This window comes from Rosa rugosa, chromosome 6 (genome assembly GCF_958449725.1).
Source record: "Rosa rugosa chromosome 6, drRosRugo1.1, whole genome shotgun sequence".
NCBI classification, from domain to species: domain Eukaryota; kingdom Viridiplantae; phylum Streptophyta; class Magnoliopsida; order Rosales; family Rosaceae; genus Rosa; species Rosa rugosa.
The window spans coordinates 32,950,235-32,972,061 of record NC_084825.1 but is presented as its reverse complement, the minus strand read 5'-3'; the positions used below and the strand labels follow the sequence as shown (position 1 = coordinate 32,972,061).

Genomic DNA, 21,827 nt, shown 5'->3' with positions numbered 1-21,827 from the left:
CCTAGCACCGCAAAGTAAGTACATCAAATTCTACAACTTCATGAGGGTATAGGGTTTCAAAAATGTCGTTTAGGGTATTTTTCATGCAAATAGGAAAAAGAGTCAAATTTTCGCCACAATCGCATATGCCTCCTCTCGATCTAGTCATTTGTGTTGAGACATTCTGTATGTGTTTACCTCCTAACCTACATGAGATATATATGAAGCTCTTGATTATTGAGAGTATTTTGTCTATGCTCAGCCGGTCAGCCCTTGAATCCTCTCCTCTGTATCAACCATTAGAATACATAATTAAGGGATAACCATAAAATTGTTCCTTCGAGTACTGCCATAGTTCGATATTTTTAGGGGTTTGGGGCTATAGATAAGTTTTGCATGATCACATACAAGTTTATTTTTGCCAAGGAATAAATCTCTACTGCTATACATGAAGGCTCTCTTTTGGTGTCAAAGGACTTCACCAAATTTTGAAGTGCCCATAATATCCTTACATAACATATTAATCAAACTAAGCCAATAAAATATAGATAGACAAAAATATAAAATTGAAAATGTAACCAAAACGACACTACTAATTTTTTCATTAAGCTCACAATATCACCCGCGAAAAACGCGGGCACGTTGCTAATAAGTTAAATAAAGCTCTTCTTTATTTGTTGTCATGTAGATATTATACATGTTCAAGCAATAACGACCCGAAGTAAAAGAGATCTGAAAAAGGTGACTTGTATTGGCAAGATGCGCGCCAAGTCTAAAAGATACACATACATGATTTGAAACTTAATCTTTGAATTGCTTAGCATGTCTCTCAATGTTTAAGTAGTGTCTTGCAAATAGGCTTACCTAAACTTTCTGTAGCAGCAATGTTGATTAGTGTCCAATATAATTTAGATATTGAAAATGAATAAAAGACCCCACGAGTCCCCCACCCGTGCGGTCAAAACCCTTAAAATCTTAAGAATGTGTAACTATTTATGATGATTTTGCATCGGCTTTACCAATTTTAAGATTGAAGAAATGTGTTTAATATTGTAGGATGTCACCCCAACATGCGGCAACTGAGCTGCTAAGACCCTAAGAAGTATTAGTTAGTCAACCAATTGGTTAAACAAAGAGAGATTAACTAATACAATTAGTAATAGAACTGGATCGAGTGGTCAAAGAAGGATTTTGGACCACACTAATCATCAAACTAATATTTCATAGGCTTTTAGATCAGTCATGTTAGTCAAACAGTCATCGAATCTGCATTCTTGACTATTAAGCTGCTACTTCTAATTACTAATTAGGAATAGTACTACTAATAATTTTGTATTATGCTAATGCATGCAATACAGTTGTAGGATTCATGAGTCTGGTATATAGTATCCACCAAGTTGTTCTATTGTTAGAGTTCCCTACTAATAATTTTACTTTCTGATTCAATGAATTGTGAAGAAATAAAATTGTTAGTTTTTTTTTAAATCTAATTGACTATATGAAAAATCTAAAACATGTCATATATACACCGATCAATGTGTGATTGAATTTTTCATGATAAAGTAGTTAATTTTCTTCACTCATAGGTCTTTTTTGATCGTCTTTATAGAAACTTCTAGGGAACATAATTTAAATATTGAATATTCTTCTCCTTGTTAACAACTGTACCACTCTTTTATATGATTAAATACAATATTACATGTGTTCTATCTTGGATTTTCATATATCAGTCATATACCCTAGCAGTCTACTTGTTTTCTTAATGATTTGTTCATCCTCCTTCTAATTTCCAATCACTTTTTGTTTGCTTGCTATGTATTATAGAAACCCGGAATTCGTGGATTATAAAATAATGCCTAGCTATAGCAGGATTAATAATCACTCCACCGATATTCACTTTGAAAACGGATTAGTGAAGGGCCAATAGTACATCTTCATTACATCTATCTATCTAGCTATGCTCTAAAATCCTAATATAGCTATCTTCAATACAATTTAGCCAACACAATGATTTTACTAAGGTAAAACTTTGAAGACAAATAGTCGAGTTTAGAGTCTGGCATTCACGGTCTGAAGTTTGAAACATACAGCATAGAGTTTGGACTCAAAAGTTGAGACTCGAGTACTGAACCCAAATGTTTGAGACTCTGAAACTCCTAGCCGGACTCCGACTCGCTGCATCTCAGAACACAAAAGACAAAAAGTAGGACACGCAATACAACTCTATGTCTCTATCCCTTATAAATAAGGTCTTTTTGAATCTCAGGAGATTAATGCTAAAGCCCGTCAAGTAAAAAGGTTAAAGCCCAATTAACCTAATTCAAAACCAATCACGACAGCAGCTTATAGCCTTATTGATACGCTCAAAGCAAGCGCATAATTTAACCCTGAAAAGATCGTTAGTAGTATAAGCAAATAGGGATCGTTCTATTTCGGGGATTGAGGGTACACCTGTCATTGTCAAACAATTAAACAATTAAAATTAAAACAAAGTATAATATTCACAAATGTATTCACAAAATATAAACATTTTACACGAAAAGAGGGGGATTTTGTTTTTGGTTTTTTCGAAAATGAAACTAAGTTAACAAAAACAATTAAAATGCAAAAACATAAAAATACGAATGGAATGAAGGAACAAAGATCAAAACCGAAACTTATGATTAAAATTGATTCAAACCCTAATATTGTTCATCTAAGTCATGAGAAAGGAGTTGATCATGTGAAACATTCGAAAGCAAATGAATTCCCATTTTTTACTTTTCAATGCTAATTAACCTAAGCGAAAGCACCTAGATTAATCCTATCAAACATGCAATCAAACCCTAGAAAGCTAGTCAATCATGTCATGTTTAACGCATTACACATAGAGAAAGGCTATCAACTCAAGTGTACAACTTAGTATGGAAAAGTCCACCTAATTGCAATTCTCTTTAATTAAATTCGATCTTTGTACAAAACCTTTACTACTTTGATTCAAGTTTACACAAAACGAAAAGTCGATTTCATGTTCTTAAACCTAGCACCATTCATATCGAAACCCTAAGTGTTTGCAACCACATAAGATTAAAATACAAAAGTTATCTATAACGCAAATTTAATTAAACAAACCCACATAAGCAACTCTCGAATCACAATATATGAATCTGAAAATTCTCAATTAATCATAAAAATTCCAGAAATAATACTTTGTTCAAACATATATGTCAACTAGTTCATAACCAACGAAATTCAAAGCAAAGGTTACAAAGGAGAATCGGATTACACCGTGGATGAAGATGAGATGGATGATTCACGTTGTGGATTCTTGAAACTCGAAAGCAAGCTTCAAGGATGGCTATGGATGGAAGTGCTCACGGCTTCTCTTCTTCTTCTTTGGCCTTGCTTGAACTCGTGGAGATGACTAAACTTGAAACTAGAGGATGGAAAGGAAATGGAGAGACAAAGAAAATGGAATGGATGAAGGAATGTCTTTAGAGTGAGAGGAGAAGGTGTTTATATAGGGAAGAAAAAGAAGAGTGAAATGATAAATGGAAGAAAAATAATGAAAGTGGTTTGTAAAATATGGAAAAGATGGAGTAATGATGAAATGAAAGCAAGGCATGAATGTGCAGAAGTATGGAAGTGATGATGATCTTTTGGAGCAGAAAAATATATCCAAGGAAAAAGAGAAAAGCATCTAGCTTTCTTCATGTGGGTAGGAAACATGAACATGTGAATATTGAGCTGTTTTTAGGTCAATTTCTGCCCCTTTATTCCTTCAATTATTTCTCCAACAGGAATTCAGTTTTGGCTCTTGACTTCTTCATATGAAATGATCTACCATGAGTGTAGATCATTTTGGTAAAATTTCAGAATTTATTTCCATGTCTTTGGGCCAGAATCTCTGCTGGACTCCTTACGGGTCCAGTTTTCCAGTTTTGCTTCTGCAGGAAATTGGGCTGACTATTTGAAGGCCTTCCACTCAATTCTAGTTCTGGCACTCTTCATAAGAAATGATCCTTAGGATGTCTAGAATGGATCTGGAAATTTTCAGCTCATTTGGAGTTCATTTGGTCAGGCGGCCACTCCTTCTTCCTTGCTTGGCTTGGTTTCTCCTAGCCGGAGTAGGAAAATGTGTAAAATTGACCTTTTAGTACATTTCCATTTTTCTCCATCATTTATAGGTAATTATGGACCTAATTCTCATTTCATCATCATCTACTCCAATGTACCTAAGAAAATAGAAATTGAGTTAAAAATCGATTCGTTAAGGAATTAACTAAGCAAAATGTGAGGAATTAACTATTAAAATACTACTTTAAAATGCTCCTATCAAATTCCCCCACACTTAGCTTTTGCTAGTCCCTTAGCAAAATCAAAAACTAACAAACCAAAAAGACTATGACACAAAACAAAGAAACCAACGAAAAAAATGACTAAGTATGGAAACAAAAACACAAAGACTCAAAGAAACCAAAAACGTAAAACACAAAGCAAAACACAAAGAAAAAAAATGTCACACATAAAAGAGTAAATTCAAAGACAAAGACCAAGATGTTGACATCACAAAGACCTCTATTGCCCTTTAACATATTGTCTCAGAAATCGCTTACTTTCACAACACCAAGATTAGCACTCAACCAAGAATCAATGTTAAGCATTCGAGAGTTAATTAAAACATATGATCCACACATACACAAGTAGGACTTGGTTGTAACAATGGTGATGGGGTTTAGCTTAGCATGCTTCAGACAAGTATGATTCATATCCTCACAAGGTATATCCACTATTTCTTCTCTCAGATCAAGGCAATGCTTAAAAGCTTATAATCACTCATTTATATGTGAGAGAACATATTTTAAGGCAGTCAAATAGCTCACATATATAAGAAACGAAAAGCACTTTTTGAATATAATTTTTTTTTCTTCAAAAGATCTCATGAAGGATATCAACTACTTGCACGAATGGACCCAAGTCATAGGTTCAACTCTTGTAACTCATCTCCACATCAAAGGCTGTCCCATCTTAAGGATCAATAAGGTATTCTCAAAGGGTTGTAATGGGGCTAAGGCTCAAAGTTTTCAGAAATGAAAGGTATGGAATGTCAAAGTATCCTAAAAACCTAGCAGAGCTCATGCAGATGTAGAGAGACTTCTAGAAATCCACCAACTCAAAACGCCACACCCATAGAGGTAAAATAAAAGGGCTAATGTCTTCATGTTGGGCCCAACCTTCCTTCTAAACTTCATTTGAACTCTAGTGAAATGGACAAAGGTCAAATTTTTCTGTAGTGGGCCTTCAATTCAAAGCAAACTCCAAAATCACTAAGTATGGGGGATGAAAGTCCATAAACATATATATTTTTTTTTCTTTCTTTTTCTTTTTAGCCGTACACAATTTTTCTCTTTTCTTTTCATTTTTTCACGGCTTCAACATATCTTTTTCTTTATGGACAAGTCTATCCCCACACTTGAACTTTCACCTCTTCTCAATCTTCATCCTTAGCACCAAACCCATGTAGTATGTCTCAAAAGATAGCTCCACTAAGTTTTTAGAACAAAGGGTAGGATTATCACTATACTAAGGTTCAGGGGTTAGGGATTTTTAGGGTGATGAAAGAAAATGCTTAATGTAGGCTCAAAGGGGCTTAACTAGGGGGGTCCCACGACGGGCACAATTGGGGACACAAGTTTATTTGGCAATGGTGGTAATTCCTAGAGAACCTCTATTCCTTCCAGAATCAGGGCCATGTATTGATATCACGTCTCAACAAGCACAAGAGCGAATTCTAGCATTCTCTAGTCCATTAAACTTAATCTATGGCAAACAGTCAATCAAGATGAAAGAATAATGAGATCATCAAAACATCGCCAAGAAATTAAGAATATATTTTCATTTCACTCCAAGAAAAAGGGACATGGCTCAATTATCTCACATGGGTTTTATGAATCACAACTCATCTTAACATGCTCATATTCTGTACCAAGGTCATGCAATCCATATCCACTACACATGCATATATTTTTCATATATCTCAATTAACCAAAGAATACCATGTTAAAATCATCTCAATGTTGTGATCCTCTTTTAGTCATGATTTCAGAGATATAGAATCATCCCAGACAGTTGAAAGGCATCCTAAGACTCAAAAAAAAAAAAAAAAAAAAATAATAATAATAATAAAATAAAATAAAATAAAATAAATAAATAAATAAAAGCACGAAATTTTTTTTATTTTTCTGACATTTTTCGATTTTTTTGTATTTTTCCATATATATGACTCAAATAAAAGACTCAAAATGTAAATCCCTTCCCCCACACTTAAATATTGCATTGTCCTCAATGTAATCAATTATAAGCATGCAATGAAACACTTAAGCATATAGAGATGGAATTTACGAAAAATAAAGTTCAAAGAAAAACAAAAGTTACAAAATAAAGAAGTAGGGAAGAAAAAACAAATCTGCGTTGAAGGCTCCTCCACAGCTACTTCTGAATTGGGTTGCCTCCCAAGCAGCGCTTAATGTTTATAGTCTTTCAGCCTAGACTTGTACCTCCATTTAATCCTCTGGTTGTGGGGCGTTTTGGAGGGGTACAACCTCCAAGTCATGTTCCACAAACGCATCATAGTAAGGCTTCAAGCGATGGCCATTCACTTTGAACTCGTTACCTGTTTGTTCACTCTTTATCTGCACAGCTCCATGGGAGAACACATTAGTGATAACAAAAGGCCCAATCCAACGAGAACGAAGTTTACCTGGGAAGAGTTTGAGACGAGAATGGAAGAGAAGAACTTTTTGGCCCACAACAAAAGTCTTCCTTCGAATCATTTTATCATGGAATGCCTTAGTCTTGTCCTTGTAAATCTTAGCACTTTCGAAGGCATCATTCCTAATCTCCTCTAACTCTTGCAACTGCAACTTCCTATGAAGCCCAGCTGCATCAATATCCATGTTGAACTGCTTCACAGCCCACCAAGCTTTGTGCTCTAACTCCACAGGTAAATGGCAAGGTTTGCCATAGACAATTCGATATGGTGACATACCTATGGGAGTTTTGTATGCAGTTCCGTAAGCCCACAAAGCATCCTCCAAACGCAAAGACCAGTCTTTCCTGTTAGGGTTCACAGTCTTCTCCAAGATCCCCTTAATCTGACGGTTAGAGACTTCAGCTTGCCCACTTGTTTGGGGATGATATGGTGTAGAAACCTTATGTGTCACATCATACTTCTTCAAGAGAGCTTCAATCGTCCGATTGCAAAAGTGGGAGCCACCATCACTAATAAGAACTCTAGGCATTCCAAACCTGCTAAAGATGTTAGACTTGATAAAATCTGCAACAACCTTAGAGTCATTAGTCCGAGTGGCCTTGGCTTCCACCCATTTCGAAACATAATCCACAGCAAGCAATATATAGAGACATCCAAAAGATGAAGGAAAAGGGCCCATGAAATCTATACCCCAGACATCAAATATTTCAACAGTTATGATATTAGATAATGGCATTTGATCTCTAGAACTTAGATTTCCGGTTCTTTGGCATCTATCACATGTTAAACAATAGGCATATGCATCCTTAAATAACGTTGGCCAAAAGAACCCAGACTCTAACACCTTAAATGCAGTCTTCTTAGACCCAAAGTGACCCCCACATGCTTTAGAATGGCAAAAAGAAAGTATGGCATTATGTTCATGTTCAGGCACACATCTCCTAATCAGTTGATCAGAGCAATATTTCCATAGATAAGGTTCATCCCAAACATATTGCTTAACAATTTTCTTAAGCCTATCTCTATGAGCACGTGACATGGTATCAGGAATTTGTCTAGAAACAATGTAATTCACAATATCTGCATACCATGGTTCACTTACCTGAAGTCCAAAGAGCTGCTCATCTGGAAACGTCTCCACCAGAGGGAGAGGGTCTTCTGCATGCACCAAACGACTCAAGTGGTCAGCTACCACGTTTTCACTACCCTTCTTGTCCTTGATTTCCACGTCAAATTCTTGCAAGAGTAGTATCCATCTAATGAGCCTTGGTTTCGCCTCCTTCTTGGTCATCAAATATTTCAAAGCTGCATGGTCAGTATAGATAATAACTTTGGTACCAAGTAAGTAAGAACGAAACTTCTCAAGGGCAAAGACAACTGCAAGGAGCTCTTTCTCTGTGGTTGAATAGTTCATCTGTGCATCATTTAGAGTCCTTGAGGCGTAGTAGATGGCATATGGTCGTTTGTCCTTCCTTTGCCCCAAAACAGCTCCAACTGCATAGTCAGAGGCATCACACATCAACTCAAAGGGCAAGGACCAATCTGGGGGTAACATGATGGGGGCAGACGTCAACAATTCCTTAAGCTTGTCAAAAGCTTCTTGACACTCCTTGTCAAAGTGAAACGTCACATCCTTTTGGAGAAGTAGGCATAGAGGTCTTGAAATCTTGGAGAAATCCTTGATAAACCTCCTGTAAAACCCTGCATGACCAAGGAAAGAACGAATCTCTCTCACAGAAGTGGGAGAGGGTAAGTAACGCACAATATCCACCTTGGCTTTATCAACCTCTATTCCCCTAGCAGAGACAATATGTCCTAGAACTATTCCTTGTTTAACCATAAAATGGCATTTTTCCCAGTTTAATACAAGGTTAGTTTCCATGCAACGTTTCAAAATTATCTCCAGATTATTAAGACAATCATCAAAATTCTTTCCAAAAACTGAAAAGTCATCCATGAATACCTCTATGATTTTCTCAATATAATCTGAAAAGATACTTACCATACACCTCTGAAAGGTACCTGGAGCGTTGCAAAGTCCAAAGGGCATACGTCGATAGGCAAACGTCCCAAAGGGGCAAGTGAAAGTTGTCTTCTCTTGATCTTCATTGGCTATGGCAATTTGATTGTAGCCTGAGTAGCCATCCAAGAAGCAGTAATAATCATGTCCAGCTAGGCGCTCAAGCATCTGATCAATGAATGGAAGGGGAAAATGATCTTTCCTTGTTGTTGCGTTGAGCCTCCTATAGTCAATGCATACTCTGTGGCCTGTGACTGTCCTTTGGGGCACCAGTTCGTTCTCAGCATTCTTCACCACAGTTACCCCAGATTTCTTGGGCACAACTTGAACTGGGGACACCCACTTGGAATCTGAAATGGGGTAGATCACCCCACAATCTAGGAGTTTGATAACCTCCTTCTTCACAACTTCCATCATTGGAGGGTTGAGACGACGTTGAGCCTCTCTGGTGGGTTTAGACCCCTCCTCTAGAAGTATCCTATGGACGCAAGTTGTAGGGCTGATTCCCTTGATGTCCGCCAATGTCCATCCTATGGCGGTCTTGTGTTGCTTCAGCATTTCCACCAACTTCTCTTCTTGTGGAGTCGTAAGTGCAGAGGACACAATCACTGGTAAGGTCTCCTTGTCCCCTAAGTAGACATACTTCAAATTGTCTGGAAGAGGTTTAAGCTCAAGTTCTGGGGCCTGGACCACTGAAGGTAAAGTCTTGTTAGTAGATAACTGAATGGACAAAGGAGAGTTAGACTTACCTACATAAGGGGATGCTTCAAGGAAGGAGACGTTTTCAATGATCTCTCCTTCACAAGTGTCCTTCAATTCATCCTCTGAGATAGTGATGCCACCTTTTGTGTATCCTACTCCTTGTTCAAGCGTCGTGGCTAAGGTATCCTCATGCATGGCATCAAACATTTTCTGTGCAAGATCGTCCAAAATGTCAATAGAATAACAATCATTAACATCAAGAGGATACCTCATGGCTTCAAAGATGTTGAAGCCAATAACTTCACCATCAAATTCCATGGTGAGAGAGCCTGCATACACATCTATCTTTGTCCTAGCTGTCCTTAAGAAAGGACGTCCCAAAAGCAATGGAGTGGAACTCACAGGGGAGTCCTCCATTTCCAACACATAAAAATCAGCTGGGAAGATAAGATGGTTAACCTGTACAAGCACATCCTCCAACAAACCTCTAGGGTATGCATTGGATCTGTCAGCTAACTGAATGATAACATTGTCAGATTTAAGCTCACCTAGACCTAGGGTTTCATAAACAGAATAGGGCATAACATTAACAGATGCACCTAGGTCTAGCATTGCATTCTTAAATCTGGAATTACCAATAGTGCATGGAATAGTAAAGCTTCCAGGATCCTTACACTTTGGAGGAATTTTCCTCTGAATCAAGGCAGAGACATTCTCACTTACCTTCACCACCTCCTTTTCACGGTTTACTCTCCTAGTGGTGCAAAGTTCTTTGAGGAACTTGGCATACATAGGGACTTGCTTGATGGCCTCTAGGAGGGGTAAGTTTACTTGCACCTTCTTGAAAGTTTCCAAGATAGCTTGGTCACTCTCATCTTTCTTAGATTTGGCAAACCTGTGTGGGAAGGGCATACAAGAAGAATTGTTAGCAATAACCGAATTTGATGAGTTGGAATTATTACCTTTATGTTCCGGATTTGCCTTAGGAGATGAGGATGTCCTAATCTCTTCTTTGGACGTTGCAGGGTCTTTCTCAAGTCCCAACTTGGTGGGCTCTCGTTCCTCTGCAGTCTCAACATTTGCTTGGGCCTTCTTGGGTGGCTTGGGTTGATCCACAAATGGTCTTCCATTCCTTGTAGTCACAACTGATGCATTCTCTATATTACCCTTAGGGTTAGGTATTGTGACACTAGGGAGCTTCCCAGTCTCGTGAATCTTGCTCATGAAGTCCACAACTTGGCCCATTTGCTTCTTAAGGTCTGCAATATCCTTAGTATGGGTCTGTTGTCCTTGAATCAAAGCCTGAGTAGAGTTTGTCAAGGCTTGTGTAGAGCTAGTCAAGGCCTCCAACGTCTTATCATAATGGGAATTTGAATTCCCAGAGTTCGGTTGAGGAGGAGGCATGTAAGGCCTTTGAAAAGATGATCCTTGAAATGATGGCCCTTGAGGACGTTGGAAGTTCCCACCAAGAGGATTCTGAACGTTTTCATTGTTGGTCCACTTGAAGTTGGGATGGTCCCTCCATCCTGGGTTGTAAGTATTGGAATAAGGGTCATGCCTAGGACGTTGAGGTCCTCCTTGATATCCTCCTTGATATCCTCCAATAGCATTTGCAGATTCCCATCCTCCATTTTCATTGAGTTGAGGGCACTGATCTGTAACATGCCCTTGCATAGAGCATACTCCACAAGCTATTGATGCACTTGGTCCTTTGGAACTTATAACTTGATTCATAAGGAGGGTGAGCTTATTCAGTTGATCTTCAATGGCAGTATTCCTCCCTACTTCATGTACCTTACGAATGGGATGTCCTATACCCTCATACTGTTGGGTGTTTAGGGCACGATTTGCTATAAGTTCCTTCCCAACTGCAGGTGACTTATCCACAAAAGCTCCTCCAGCTGCAGCATCAAGCATCTGCCTTTCTAAAGGTAGGAGTCATTCATAAAAACATGTGAGTAGGGTCTCATCCTTCATCTGATGTTGAGGACATTGTGCAAGTAAGGAATTGAACCTATCATAGTAGGCAGCATAGGACTCATCATGTGCTTGCTCAATCCCACTAAGCTTCTTCCTGAGTGTGATGACCTTTGAAGCTGGAAAGTATTTTTCCAAGAAGGCCTTCCTCATTGTTTCCCATGAAGTGATACGTCCAGCAGGGAGCTCATATAGCCAATCTTTGGCTCTGTCAGCTAAAGAGAATGGAAATGCTCTCATCTTAAGAAGGTTTTCATCTGCTCCTTGTGGTTGCATGTTGGAACACACAGATTGAAATTCTCGAATATGCTTGTTGGCATCCTCCATATTAAGTCCATGGAACATAGGGAGCTTGTGCAACAATCCACTCTTAAGCTCAAACTCTGCTTGTCTTCCTGCTGCAGGGGCAGGGTATATGATGCCTGAAGGAGGTCCTCCTTCAACTGTTGCTGTAGAGAGTTCCCTAATAGAAGCCATTCTCTCTTCCTTGACTTCTTCAGGTGGTGGTGTGGAGTTGGACGAAACCAGAGGTGAAGGTGTACGTGAAGGTGGAGATGGAGTAGGTGTAGGTGATGTGGATTCCTCTGAAGGATCTAAGATTCTCTTCCCTTGCTCGTTGAATGTGTACGGTTTTAATTGCAAGGAAGAAGGTCTTCTGTATTCAAGTTGTGGAGGATTCTTCAAACGAGCAAGTCTTTCTTCAATCTCTCGTGCACTAGGGATTTTAGAAGGCTCGGTCATTCATGGAATTCCTGAACAACATTGAGAATTACACAAGTTAGTAAATTACAAATACAAGAAATACAAGTTAATACTTTATACAAGGAAACGTCACTATTCATGATGTACAACAAAAGGGGTAAAAGTAAAAGGTTTGTACAAGTAAAAAGTGTAAAAACAAAACAAACTACAAGTGTAAGTTATGTACAAGTATTTTGCTTTTTTTTTTTTTTTTTTAGAACTTATAAACATAGTTAATAACTCAATTGAGTCCAAGTTGTAAGTCGAGCCCAATAGAAACCACTACTATTGGTGAGCTACGATATAGGGATAGTCGCCTAGACATAAGTCTCTTTCCGTGGTTTCAGAAGACCAGATAGCCAGATTAAGAGGTAAGTGAGAGGGAGGACTCATTTTGGTGATACTACGGAGACTACTCCCTCATTGAGGTTTACGCCCCTATTGGCTACTTCCACATTGTGGTTTACGCACAGTCTATAGTATCTCTGAGATCCAATTTGAACCCATCACCCAGGGTCTTAACCTAAGACACCATCTGTAATGCCCCTTACTCAGTTTGGAAAGTACTCATGTGTTAGACTGTTCTCCAAATGCTAATAAAGGCCGCCCTCAACCTCATAAGACCTTAGAAAGGTACAAATGAAGGGTTAAGGCCAATATTAACAAAAGGGCCCTTGTCTACTCATACGATTTTACACACTCATAACAATTAAATAATTAACAATATTCATAATTCAATTTTCATTGTTTTACTCTTCTTTTTCTTTACAAGTAAAATTAGACAAAACTTTCACTCCAAACAAGTACGAAACGTCACTATTCACAATTATATATATACATATATATATATATATATATATATTTTAATATCACAATATAAACAAAACATATTATTCACAAAGTGACAAATGATTTTTCAATCCCCGGCAACGGCGCCAAAAATTGATACGCTCAAAGCAAGCGCATAATTTAACCCTGAAAAGATCGTTAGTAGTATAAGCAAATAGGGATCGTTCTATTTCGGGGATTGAGGGTACACCTGTCATTGTCAAACAATTAAACAATTAAAATTAAAACAAAGTATAATATTCACAAATGTATTCACAAAATATAAACATTTTACACGAAAAGAGGGGGATTTTGTTTTTGGTTTTTTCGAAAATGAAACTAAGTTAACAAAAACAATTAAAATGCAAAAACATAAAAATACGAATGGAATGAAGGAACAAAGATCAAAACCGAAACTTATGATTAAAATTGATTCAAACCCTAATATTGTTCATCTAAGTCATGAGAAAGGAGTTGATCATGTGAAACATTCGAAAGCAAATGAATTCCCATTTTTTACTTTTCAATGCTAATTAACCTAAGCGAAAGCACCTAGATTAATCCTATCAAACATGCAATCAAACCCTAGAAAGCTAGTCAATCATGTCATGTTTAACGCATTACACATAGAGAAAGGCTATCAACTCAAGTGTACAACTTAATATGGAAAAGTCCACCTAATTGCAATTCTCTTTAATTAAATTCGATCTTTGTACAAAACCTTTACTACTTTGATTCAAGTTTACACAAAACGAAAAGTCGATTTCATGTTCTTAAACCTAGCACCATTCATATCGAAACCCTAAGTGTTTGCAACCACATAAGATTAAAATACAAAAGTTATCTATAACGCAAATTTAATTAAACAAACCCACATAAGCAACTCTCGAATCACAATATATGAATCTGAAAATTCTCAATTAATCATAAAAATTCCAGAAATAATACTTTGTTCAAACATATATGTCAACTAGTTCATAACCAACGAAATTCAAAGCAAAGGTTACAAAGGAGAATCGGATTACACCGTGGATGAAGATGAGATGGATGATTCACGTTGTGGATTCTTGAAACTCGAAAGCAAGCTTCAAGGATGGCTATGGATGGAAGTGCTCACGGCTTCTCTTCTTCTTCTTTGGCCTTGCTTGAACTCGTGGAGATGACTAAACTTGAAACTAGAGGATGGAAAGGAAATGGAGAGACAAAGAAAATGGAATGGATGAAGGAATGTCTTTAGAGTGAGAGGAGAAGGTGTTTATATAGGGAAGAAAAAGAAGAGTGAAATGATAAATGGAAGAAAAATAATGAAAGTGGTTTGTAAAATATGGAAAAGATGGAGTAATGATGAAATGAAAGCAAGGCATGAATGTGCAGAAGTATGGAAGTGATGATGATCTTTTGGAGCAGAAAAATATATCCAAGGAAAAAGAGAAAAGCATCTAGCTTTCTTCATGTGGGTAGGAAACATGAACATGTGAATATTGAGCTGTTTTTAGGTCAATTTCTGCCCCTTTATTCCTTCAATTATTTCTCCAACAGGAATTCAGTTTTGGCTCTTGACTTCTTCATATGAAATGATCTACCATGAGTGTAGATCATTTTGGTAAAATTTCAGAATTTATTTCCATGTCTTTGGGCCAGAATCTCTGCTGGACTCCTTACGGGTCCAGTTTTCCAGTTTTGCTTCTGCAGGAAATTGGGCTGACTGTTTGAAGGCCTTCCACTCAATTCTAGCTCTGGCACTCTTCATAAGAAATGATCCTTAGGATGTCTAGAATGGATCTGGAAATTTTCAGCTCATTTGGAGTTCATTTGGTCAGGCGGCCGCTCCTTCTTCCTTGCTTGGCTTGGTTTCTCCTAGCCGGAGTAGGAAAATGTGTAAAATTGACCTTTTAGTACATTTCCATTTTTCTCCATCATTTATAAGTAATTATGGACCTAATTCTCATTTCATCATCATCTACTCCAATGTACCTAAGAAAATAGAAATTGAGTTAAAAATCGATTCGTTAAGGAATTAACTAAGCAAAATGTGAGGAATTAACTATTAAAATACTACTTTAAAATGCTCCTATCACTTATAGGCAAATCTCCCCTCAGATAATGGGCATGCATGTATCGAAATCATAGGTTGAGGTCTCTGCTTCTGCTCTAGCTATCATCGTACAGTACCTGATCAACATTAATAAGAAACCACAAGACAACGTTTACATTTATAGTAGTATAATTAAGAGACTGTTCTTGAGTACGTACATAGTAGATTACTCAAGTATGCGTGAGTACACGTGAGTACATGATTCAGTGATGGATTATCGAGCACTGGAAAGAGGGTCGCAGACTCGCAGTGATATAATAGAAAGCTGCACGTGCCGTGATACGATGTATATATGGTGGTGCAGTATTGCCCTACTGCATGGTTTTCTGTGCTGCAAATAAACAATCAATCCATGGTGGTCGGTCAGAGTCACTACCGAGTCGTCAGTCCTGGCTAGGCAGTAGTACTACTGGAGTCATCAGCCTGTGTTCTGCTTGACTGTTGACTACTGTGCGAAGCTGCCGTTAGTTCACTCATAAGCTAAAGCGCTAGGGTGTAGCTAGGCTAGGCTGTTTGCTATTACGTACATGCCACCGGCCTCTTTCACCATAAATGAGCTCACCCATGCCATCTTCTTCTTCGATCACTTCTACTCTTCTACTTCCCATCACTTCCATCATGATTAGTGGTAATGCATGACACACTGACACTCCTTACTTCATCCCTTACAAGAGCTTAAGATGAATTGTCGGACATGCATGCACTGCATGTTACTGCTAATCACACGTATGTATCAGACTATCAGCAGGTGACCTCTTAGCTACTTATTTTTGTGGAAAATGGACCCAATTACATACTATTATTAACCATACATACATATAAATAGAAGAAAAATTAATTTCTACTCTAGTGGAATAAGACTTTGAACTGGAACCTCATCGCTATAATTAGGGACAAACACCATTAGACCAACCGGTTCTCAATCAATATATATATATATATATTTTTTCAACTTGTATCAATCATTCCGTGTAAGTTAGTTTTAGATACTGAAAATGATAGGATTTAACAATATAATTAACTCGTACATAGGGTAGTAACAATATAACTCATGCATATAGGGCAATGGTGCACTTTTAGTTGACTGATACTATCGAATTTGCGTCCTCCGTTTGGATTTTGTGAATTGCTCGGAGTATTGGAGTTCTAATCTTTACCATCCTTTATATATCTTATGGTCGCAAAATAAATTTTATAACTCTATAAAACACAGAGAATTAATTTTTCCAAGCAGCAGATATATCCAAATAGAGAAGGTATTAAATAGATGAGGGTGAACTGTTGGTGCTGCACACCATTTCGATCTGAATACACAGTCCTATTTACAGAAAGTTTATATATGCAAGTACAGCATTTATATGTTTGTTTGCTTAACGCAAACTACTCCACTTCTTTTCTCTATTTGACGTGATTTCAAAGTTTGCCTAATATATAAACAAATTGCCTATATATGAATTGCACCGCCTCCCAACCCCACTCAAACACAGGCATATACTCTCTCACTTTCTTATCATCACTAACAAGTAGATGCGAGAGAATTTAATTCTGCTACGAGTTCCATAATAAAAGTGAGTGAATAACATATATCAAGCTATATATATATATATATATGAATGTTAATTTGAATGTTCAATTATAAATATTTCGATGTACTCATAATATATCTGCAATGTAAATGTCCGCAACTAAACCCACCTCTATATATATTAATTCTCTTTTTACTTCACTCGGTAACTATATAAGTTATGTAGAAATTGACGTGATGGTGACAGTGACAGTTGGGTAATTGATCTGGTTTACTTGTGTGCACTATTAAGATAAAATGTAACCGGTGGAAATAACAATGGATTACAACCAGTCCATTCTATTGACCCACCATCCACCCCCTCCAAACTTTCCACAATTCCTCATCAAAAAAAAAAAAAAAACAGACCCAACTCCTTCCCTCTCTCTCCATCTATCACCCCCTCTTTATTAATCACTCTCTCTCAGACGGTCAGACCCCACAAACACTAAAACTGACCCTCAGAAGAAGGAAGAAGAAGAAGAAGAAGAAGCTAATCTCTGATCTCAGAGCTAGCTAGCTAGAGATGAGTAGGGGAAGTACTAATGTTGAAAATAATGGAGGAGGATCCCAAGGCGGACCTTGCGGTGCTTGCAAGTTCCTCAGGCGAAAGTGCTTGAGAGGCTGCATATTTGCGCCCTATTTCGACTCAGATCAAGGCACAGCTCACTTCGCGGCGGTGCACAAAGTTTTCGGTGCAAGCAACGCCTCCAAGCTACTCCTGCGCATACCGGCTCACAAGAGGCTCGATGCTGTGGTCACTCTTTGCTATGAGGCTTTTGCTAGGGTTCGAGACCCGGTTTATGGCTGCGTTGCTCACATTTTCACCCTCCAGCAGCAGGTCAGATAGTACTGATCGATCAACCTCAATGGATCTCTTAATGTTTTCATAACTGTTATTTCATTTTCTTGCAAATTGAGGTCCAAGAAGAGAGCGAGATTCGAACCCTGGCTTTAACGCCGATCAACTGATTCTCACTCCCACTAGAATTACAAGCTGATTTAATTTGAAGCTCTTTTAGCTCAAATTATTGATGATTGAGTGTATAAGAATTTATATTTTAAACATGGGTTATAAAGTCTTTAATTTTATAAGAGGGTTTTTAAGTAGACTGGGTAAATTAGGGTTGGTCACTGTTCCCTAATTTGCTAGGTTACTTCAATGACAAAATATCTGCTAGGTTACTTCAATTTGCTAGGTTACTTCAATGACAAAACAAAAAAAAAAAAATATCTGCTAGGTTACTTCAATGACAAAATATTGACAATTGTGCGAGACATTGTGATTGTACTAACATGAGCCTGGTGTGTATTTCCATCTATCTAGATTTGTATCTTCTGTCATTTCTTTGACAAGAAGCACTGTAGGTCATGAAATCTTTTAAGATTTTTGTAGAACTAAGACTCGGTGACTGCGTGTTTCACAAGTTTTTACCAGACTGTTTTCTGCTGCAACTTTCTGGGTTCATTTCTGGAAGGTTATTAAAAAAGGGTATGTTTTTTTTTTTTTTTGGGTTTTGTAATTAATTCGTCTCAGTTAGAGTGCTTCAATTAAAACTGTTTGAAACCCATGCTAACTTGCACTTTCATGGAGTAATTATGAAGGACTAGTTCATTTCCCTTTGGTCGATCTGTTTTCCAATAGAACGTTTTGTGAAACTTATGCTAAAAATTCTGAGTTTTGAAATTTGTCTCACCTACATATATTTCCCTCTCACTCTCTCTCCCCCTCTCTCTGACGGCCGGTGTATAATGTATTGGGTGATAATGACTTTTGGGGTGTTGTTGCTTGCCGGCGCTACCAAGCAAACATATATACATATCTAAATATTGAGTAATTCGAGAAATGTTTATATAAAAATCTGGTCTTGACTTTCCTAACCATTCTCAAATAATTGGTACACTGCTACATGAAGCAATATCTTAATCTCTTTGCATTTATAACACCATGACCATATTAATGATTTTCTATGATTAATGACTTAATGTTTTTACTTGCATGATAAGAACTCAAGGATCCTATATACTGTTTGGCTGTTTGGTTCTGATTCTTCCGACCTCTTTCTATATTTTTTACTACACTATGAATGTTCTTAAAACTTACAATCTGAAGGGTCAGAATCTACATATAAGAGTGTCAATTCCCCTCATCATTGTTATACCAAAACTACTTCCTTCAATCACAAGTAATCTCTTGAATTAATTGTGTTACATGCATGGACTTTCAGTTACATTGTGGGTTATACAGAGTAGATTTAGCTTTGGAGGTATGGTGTTAAACTCTTACTCAGCACGACTAGTACAAGTATAAGATGCTACTAATTTACTAGAAACAGTACACACCCAGAAGAAATAGTGAGTAGTGATTTAATGTACGTGGTGTGGGTAAGCCTTATCTATGGTTACATTACTTGGAAATTTCAATAATAATTAAATGTTGTCTTCGTTTGATATTTCAGTTTTGGAGAGTAAGCTTTATCTATGGTTACATTACTTTCAGTGCATGTTTCAACAGTTCCTAGTATCTCACATTTCTAGAGGTCAAAGCTCGCTGGCAACATAAACATCAACAATTAGCTATCTAGTAATCTTAATTAGCTTTTGAGTTCGGTAGAATTCCATAAGCTCTGTTAGGTAGAATATATTTGACTACACATGAAAGTTGGTGCTTTCGGTGTCCTTTAGAATTTTCACTGATAAGCTTACTTTAGGTCTGCGTCATTTGGTTAAGATAGTGATAAACCAAACCAAACATGTTCCTTTTGATAGTTTTGACCGATAGCTTTGTAAACGATGCCTTATCTAAAATGAATATACTGAATTGATGTGTCTTATGGTTTGTAGGTAGTGAATTTGCAGGCAGAGTTGGCCTATGTTCAGGCCCGTCTTGCTACCTTTCAGCGTCTGCCGCCGCCATCGCCCCCGCCTCAACCTCAGAGCCTTCATTCCTTGGCCAATGTTGTGGCCTCATCCTCAGATTTGGTACCAATTTCCAACTTAATGATGCATTTTGATCCTCTTCAAACACAGCAGTGTGCAGGTCAAGAAATGACGAGCCTTTTCAATCCACTGGATCAAGAACTCATCGATGGTGAAGATCTCCAAATATTAGCACGAGAATTTGTCTCCCGCTATTTGCCGGGAGTGAGGTTCCGGCCTCCAGGTCCTCACCAAAATTTCTAACTCTGTTGTCAACTGATAACCTTTCAATTTTACATGTACGTTGTGGTTGGCTTTTTGCAAGCAGTGTTGCTTCAGTTTAATGAAGGTGTACTATTTTGGATTTCAAATGTTAACCACATTACTTGGTAGATTGATTGGATGTTGATTTGTGCTCCATCTTCTGGCCAGGGGTTTTGGGTCAGGCTATTATATAAATGAATCACCTAGCCTTTGTAAGAAATTTGTTGCATCCAGCTACTAATAGTTTGAACTATTAAGTAAGCTGATCCTTTTCAAATAAGTAGTTTAAATGGACAAGATTGGAATATCTTACTGAAACCTAATTGATCAAGTAATACATCTCTCAAGTCTCTACAATTGTGGATGAAATCCCAAATTCAAATTCGCGCTTGTTCCTTCAAACACTCATCAGTTATCTATTATATTATGATATAAATTAGAACCGAAAATTCAAACATAAACACATCAAAATTATTTTGAAAGAGAGGTTTAGAAGCCCTAAAACAAGCTTCATGACCCTTTCAGTCAATCACCCATTTGTAATGTGTTTGTTGGGTCCAAATAGATGGTTGTTTACACAAGCCCAGATTTTCTGGAGTGGACCCATAACATAAATATATCTTAATCTCACTTTCAGTTAATCTCCCACACATAATATTGCATTGATAAGCTCCTATAGTCACATATCCAAAAATAAGACCTATCCCGGGGAACAGCAAGGGAGACAAATAGACAGCCAAATCCTTAGAAAGATGAAATAGACAGCATATATTCCTCTCATTTCATTTGGGCGAACCAGCTACCATTTTCATCCACCATCAGACAACTAATTACTACAGCAAAAACCAAGTAAAATGTAGGCACCACCTAGTTCCTCACCCAAACCCCAAACCATCACAACCAGCTGTCTGTCAGGCCATAAATAAGTACGGAGAGAATTAGCCTGTCAATGGTTTGCAAAGTTTCGGTTGAAAAGACCTACAAATAAGCGTGATACAACCTTCAGCATGTTTACCATTAAACAAGATAAACTGATAAAGTAACAAAACGCACTGCAGGGAAAATTCCATGCATAAGCAGCATAACTCTATATTTCTAACTTTACCAGATAGTTCACATTTGAATCTCGATGAATGTTGAGAAATGTAAGCTAATGCCAATTCCTAGTCATAATTCATCGATGCAGCTGGTGTTCGTCCAGGGTATCATTGCCTTTCACCAAAAATTAGACCCAAAGAGTTTCAAAGCCTTGTATTCTGGCAAACTGTATTACAGAAAGAGACAAGTCTTGCACAGAAATCCCCTAGTTTAATCACTTAAATGACTTAATACTTTAAATATGCACAGTAAGAGTCTTCTGCAAAAAGGTAGCCTAAGAATATTCAAGTTTTCTTTCTTGCCAAACAGCCAGCCATATTAATGATTTTCATATATGATATATCTATTTCAGAGTAGGTAACATGGTAGATTACCTCACAAATTCCATTTCCTATGGAGACCATCAGAAACTGAAGGCGACACCATTCATGAGCTAATTAGCAGGATGTAGATATGTGATGCATACAAGCGGATAAATCAATAGGCATATGTATATTCATTTACCTGCCAAGAATTGTCTTCAAAAGCAATCATCTTTTGTCCAATCAATACCCATCCAGAACCACCTTCCAGCGCTAAACAAGTTCTAGCATATACGCAGAGAACCACACCATATATATGGAAAACCCACAAAGTGCAAGAGATTTATCATTACGAGTTAATACATGTAAAAAATTGATCACAAACAAATACTATAAGTAAACAGGAGATCACCTAAGTTTCCATTTAAATTGCAGAAACAAATAAACATTGTGTAGTTTTAAATGTGGACCTAAAGGTGCATCACGTAAAGTGACTGAGTGCAAAGCTTTCGGAATGCAGAGCTCTATAAAGAAACACAAAGAAGGAGAAGGCATGTTGTGCAAAAACCAAAAATTTCATAAGAATA

The 21,827-nt window shown here is 37.5% G+C and overlaps 1 protein-coding gene across 1 annotated transcript; it reads left to right on the top strand.

Annotated features, from left to right (window-relative positions):
• The first annotated feature begins 16,989 nt into the window (after positions 1 to 16,989).
• Positions 16,990 to 19,996, top strand: LOC133717660 (LOB domain-containing protein 19). Its single transcript, XM_062144369.1, has 2 exons — positions 16,990 to 17,498; positions 19,502 to 19,996. The coding sequence occupies exons 1-2, from the start codon at positions 17,184 to 17,186 to the stop codon at positions 19,838 to 19,840; spliced, it is 654 nt and encodes a 217-aa protein (XP_062000353.1). The 5' UTR covers positions 16,990 to 17,183; the 3' UTR covers positions 19,841 to 19,996.
• The last annotated feature ends 1,831 nt before the right edge of the window (positions 19,997 to 21,827 follow it).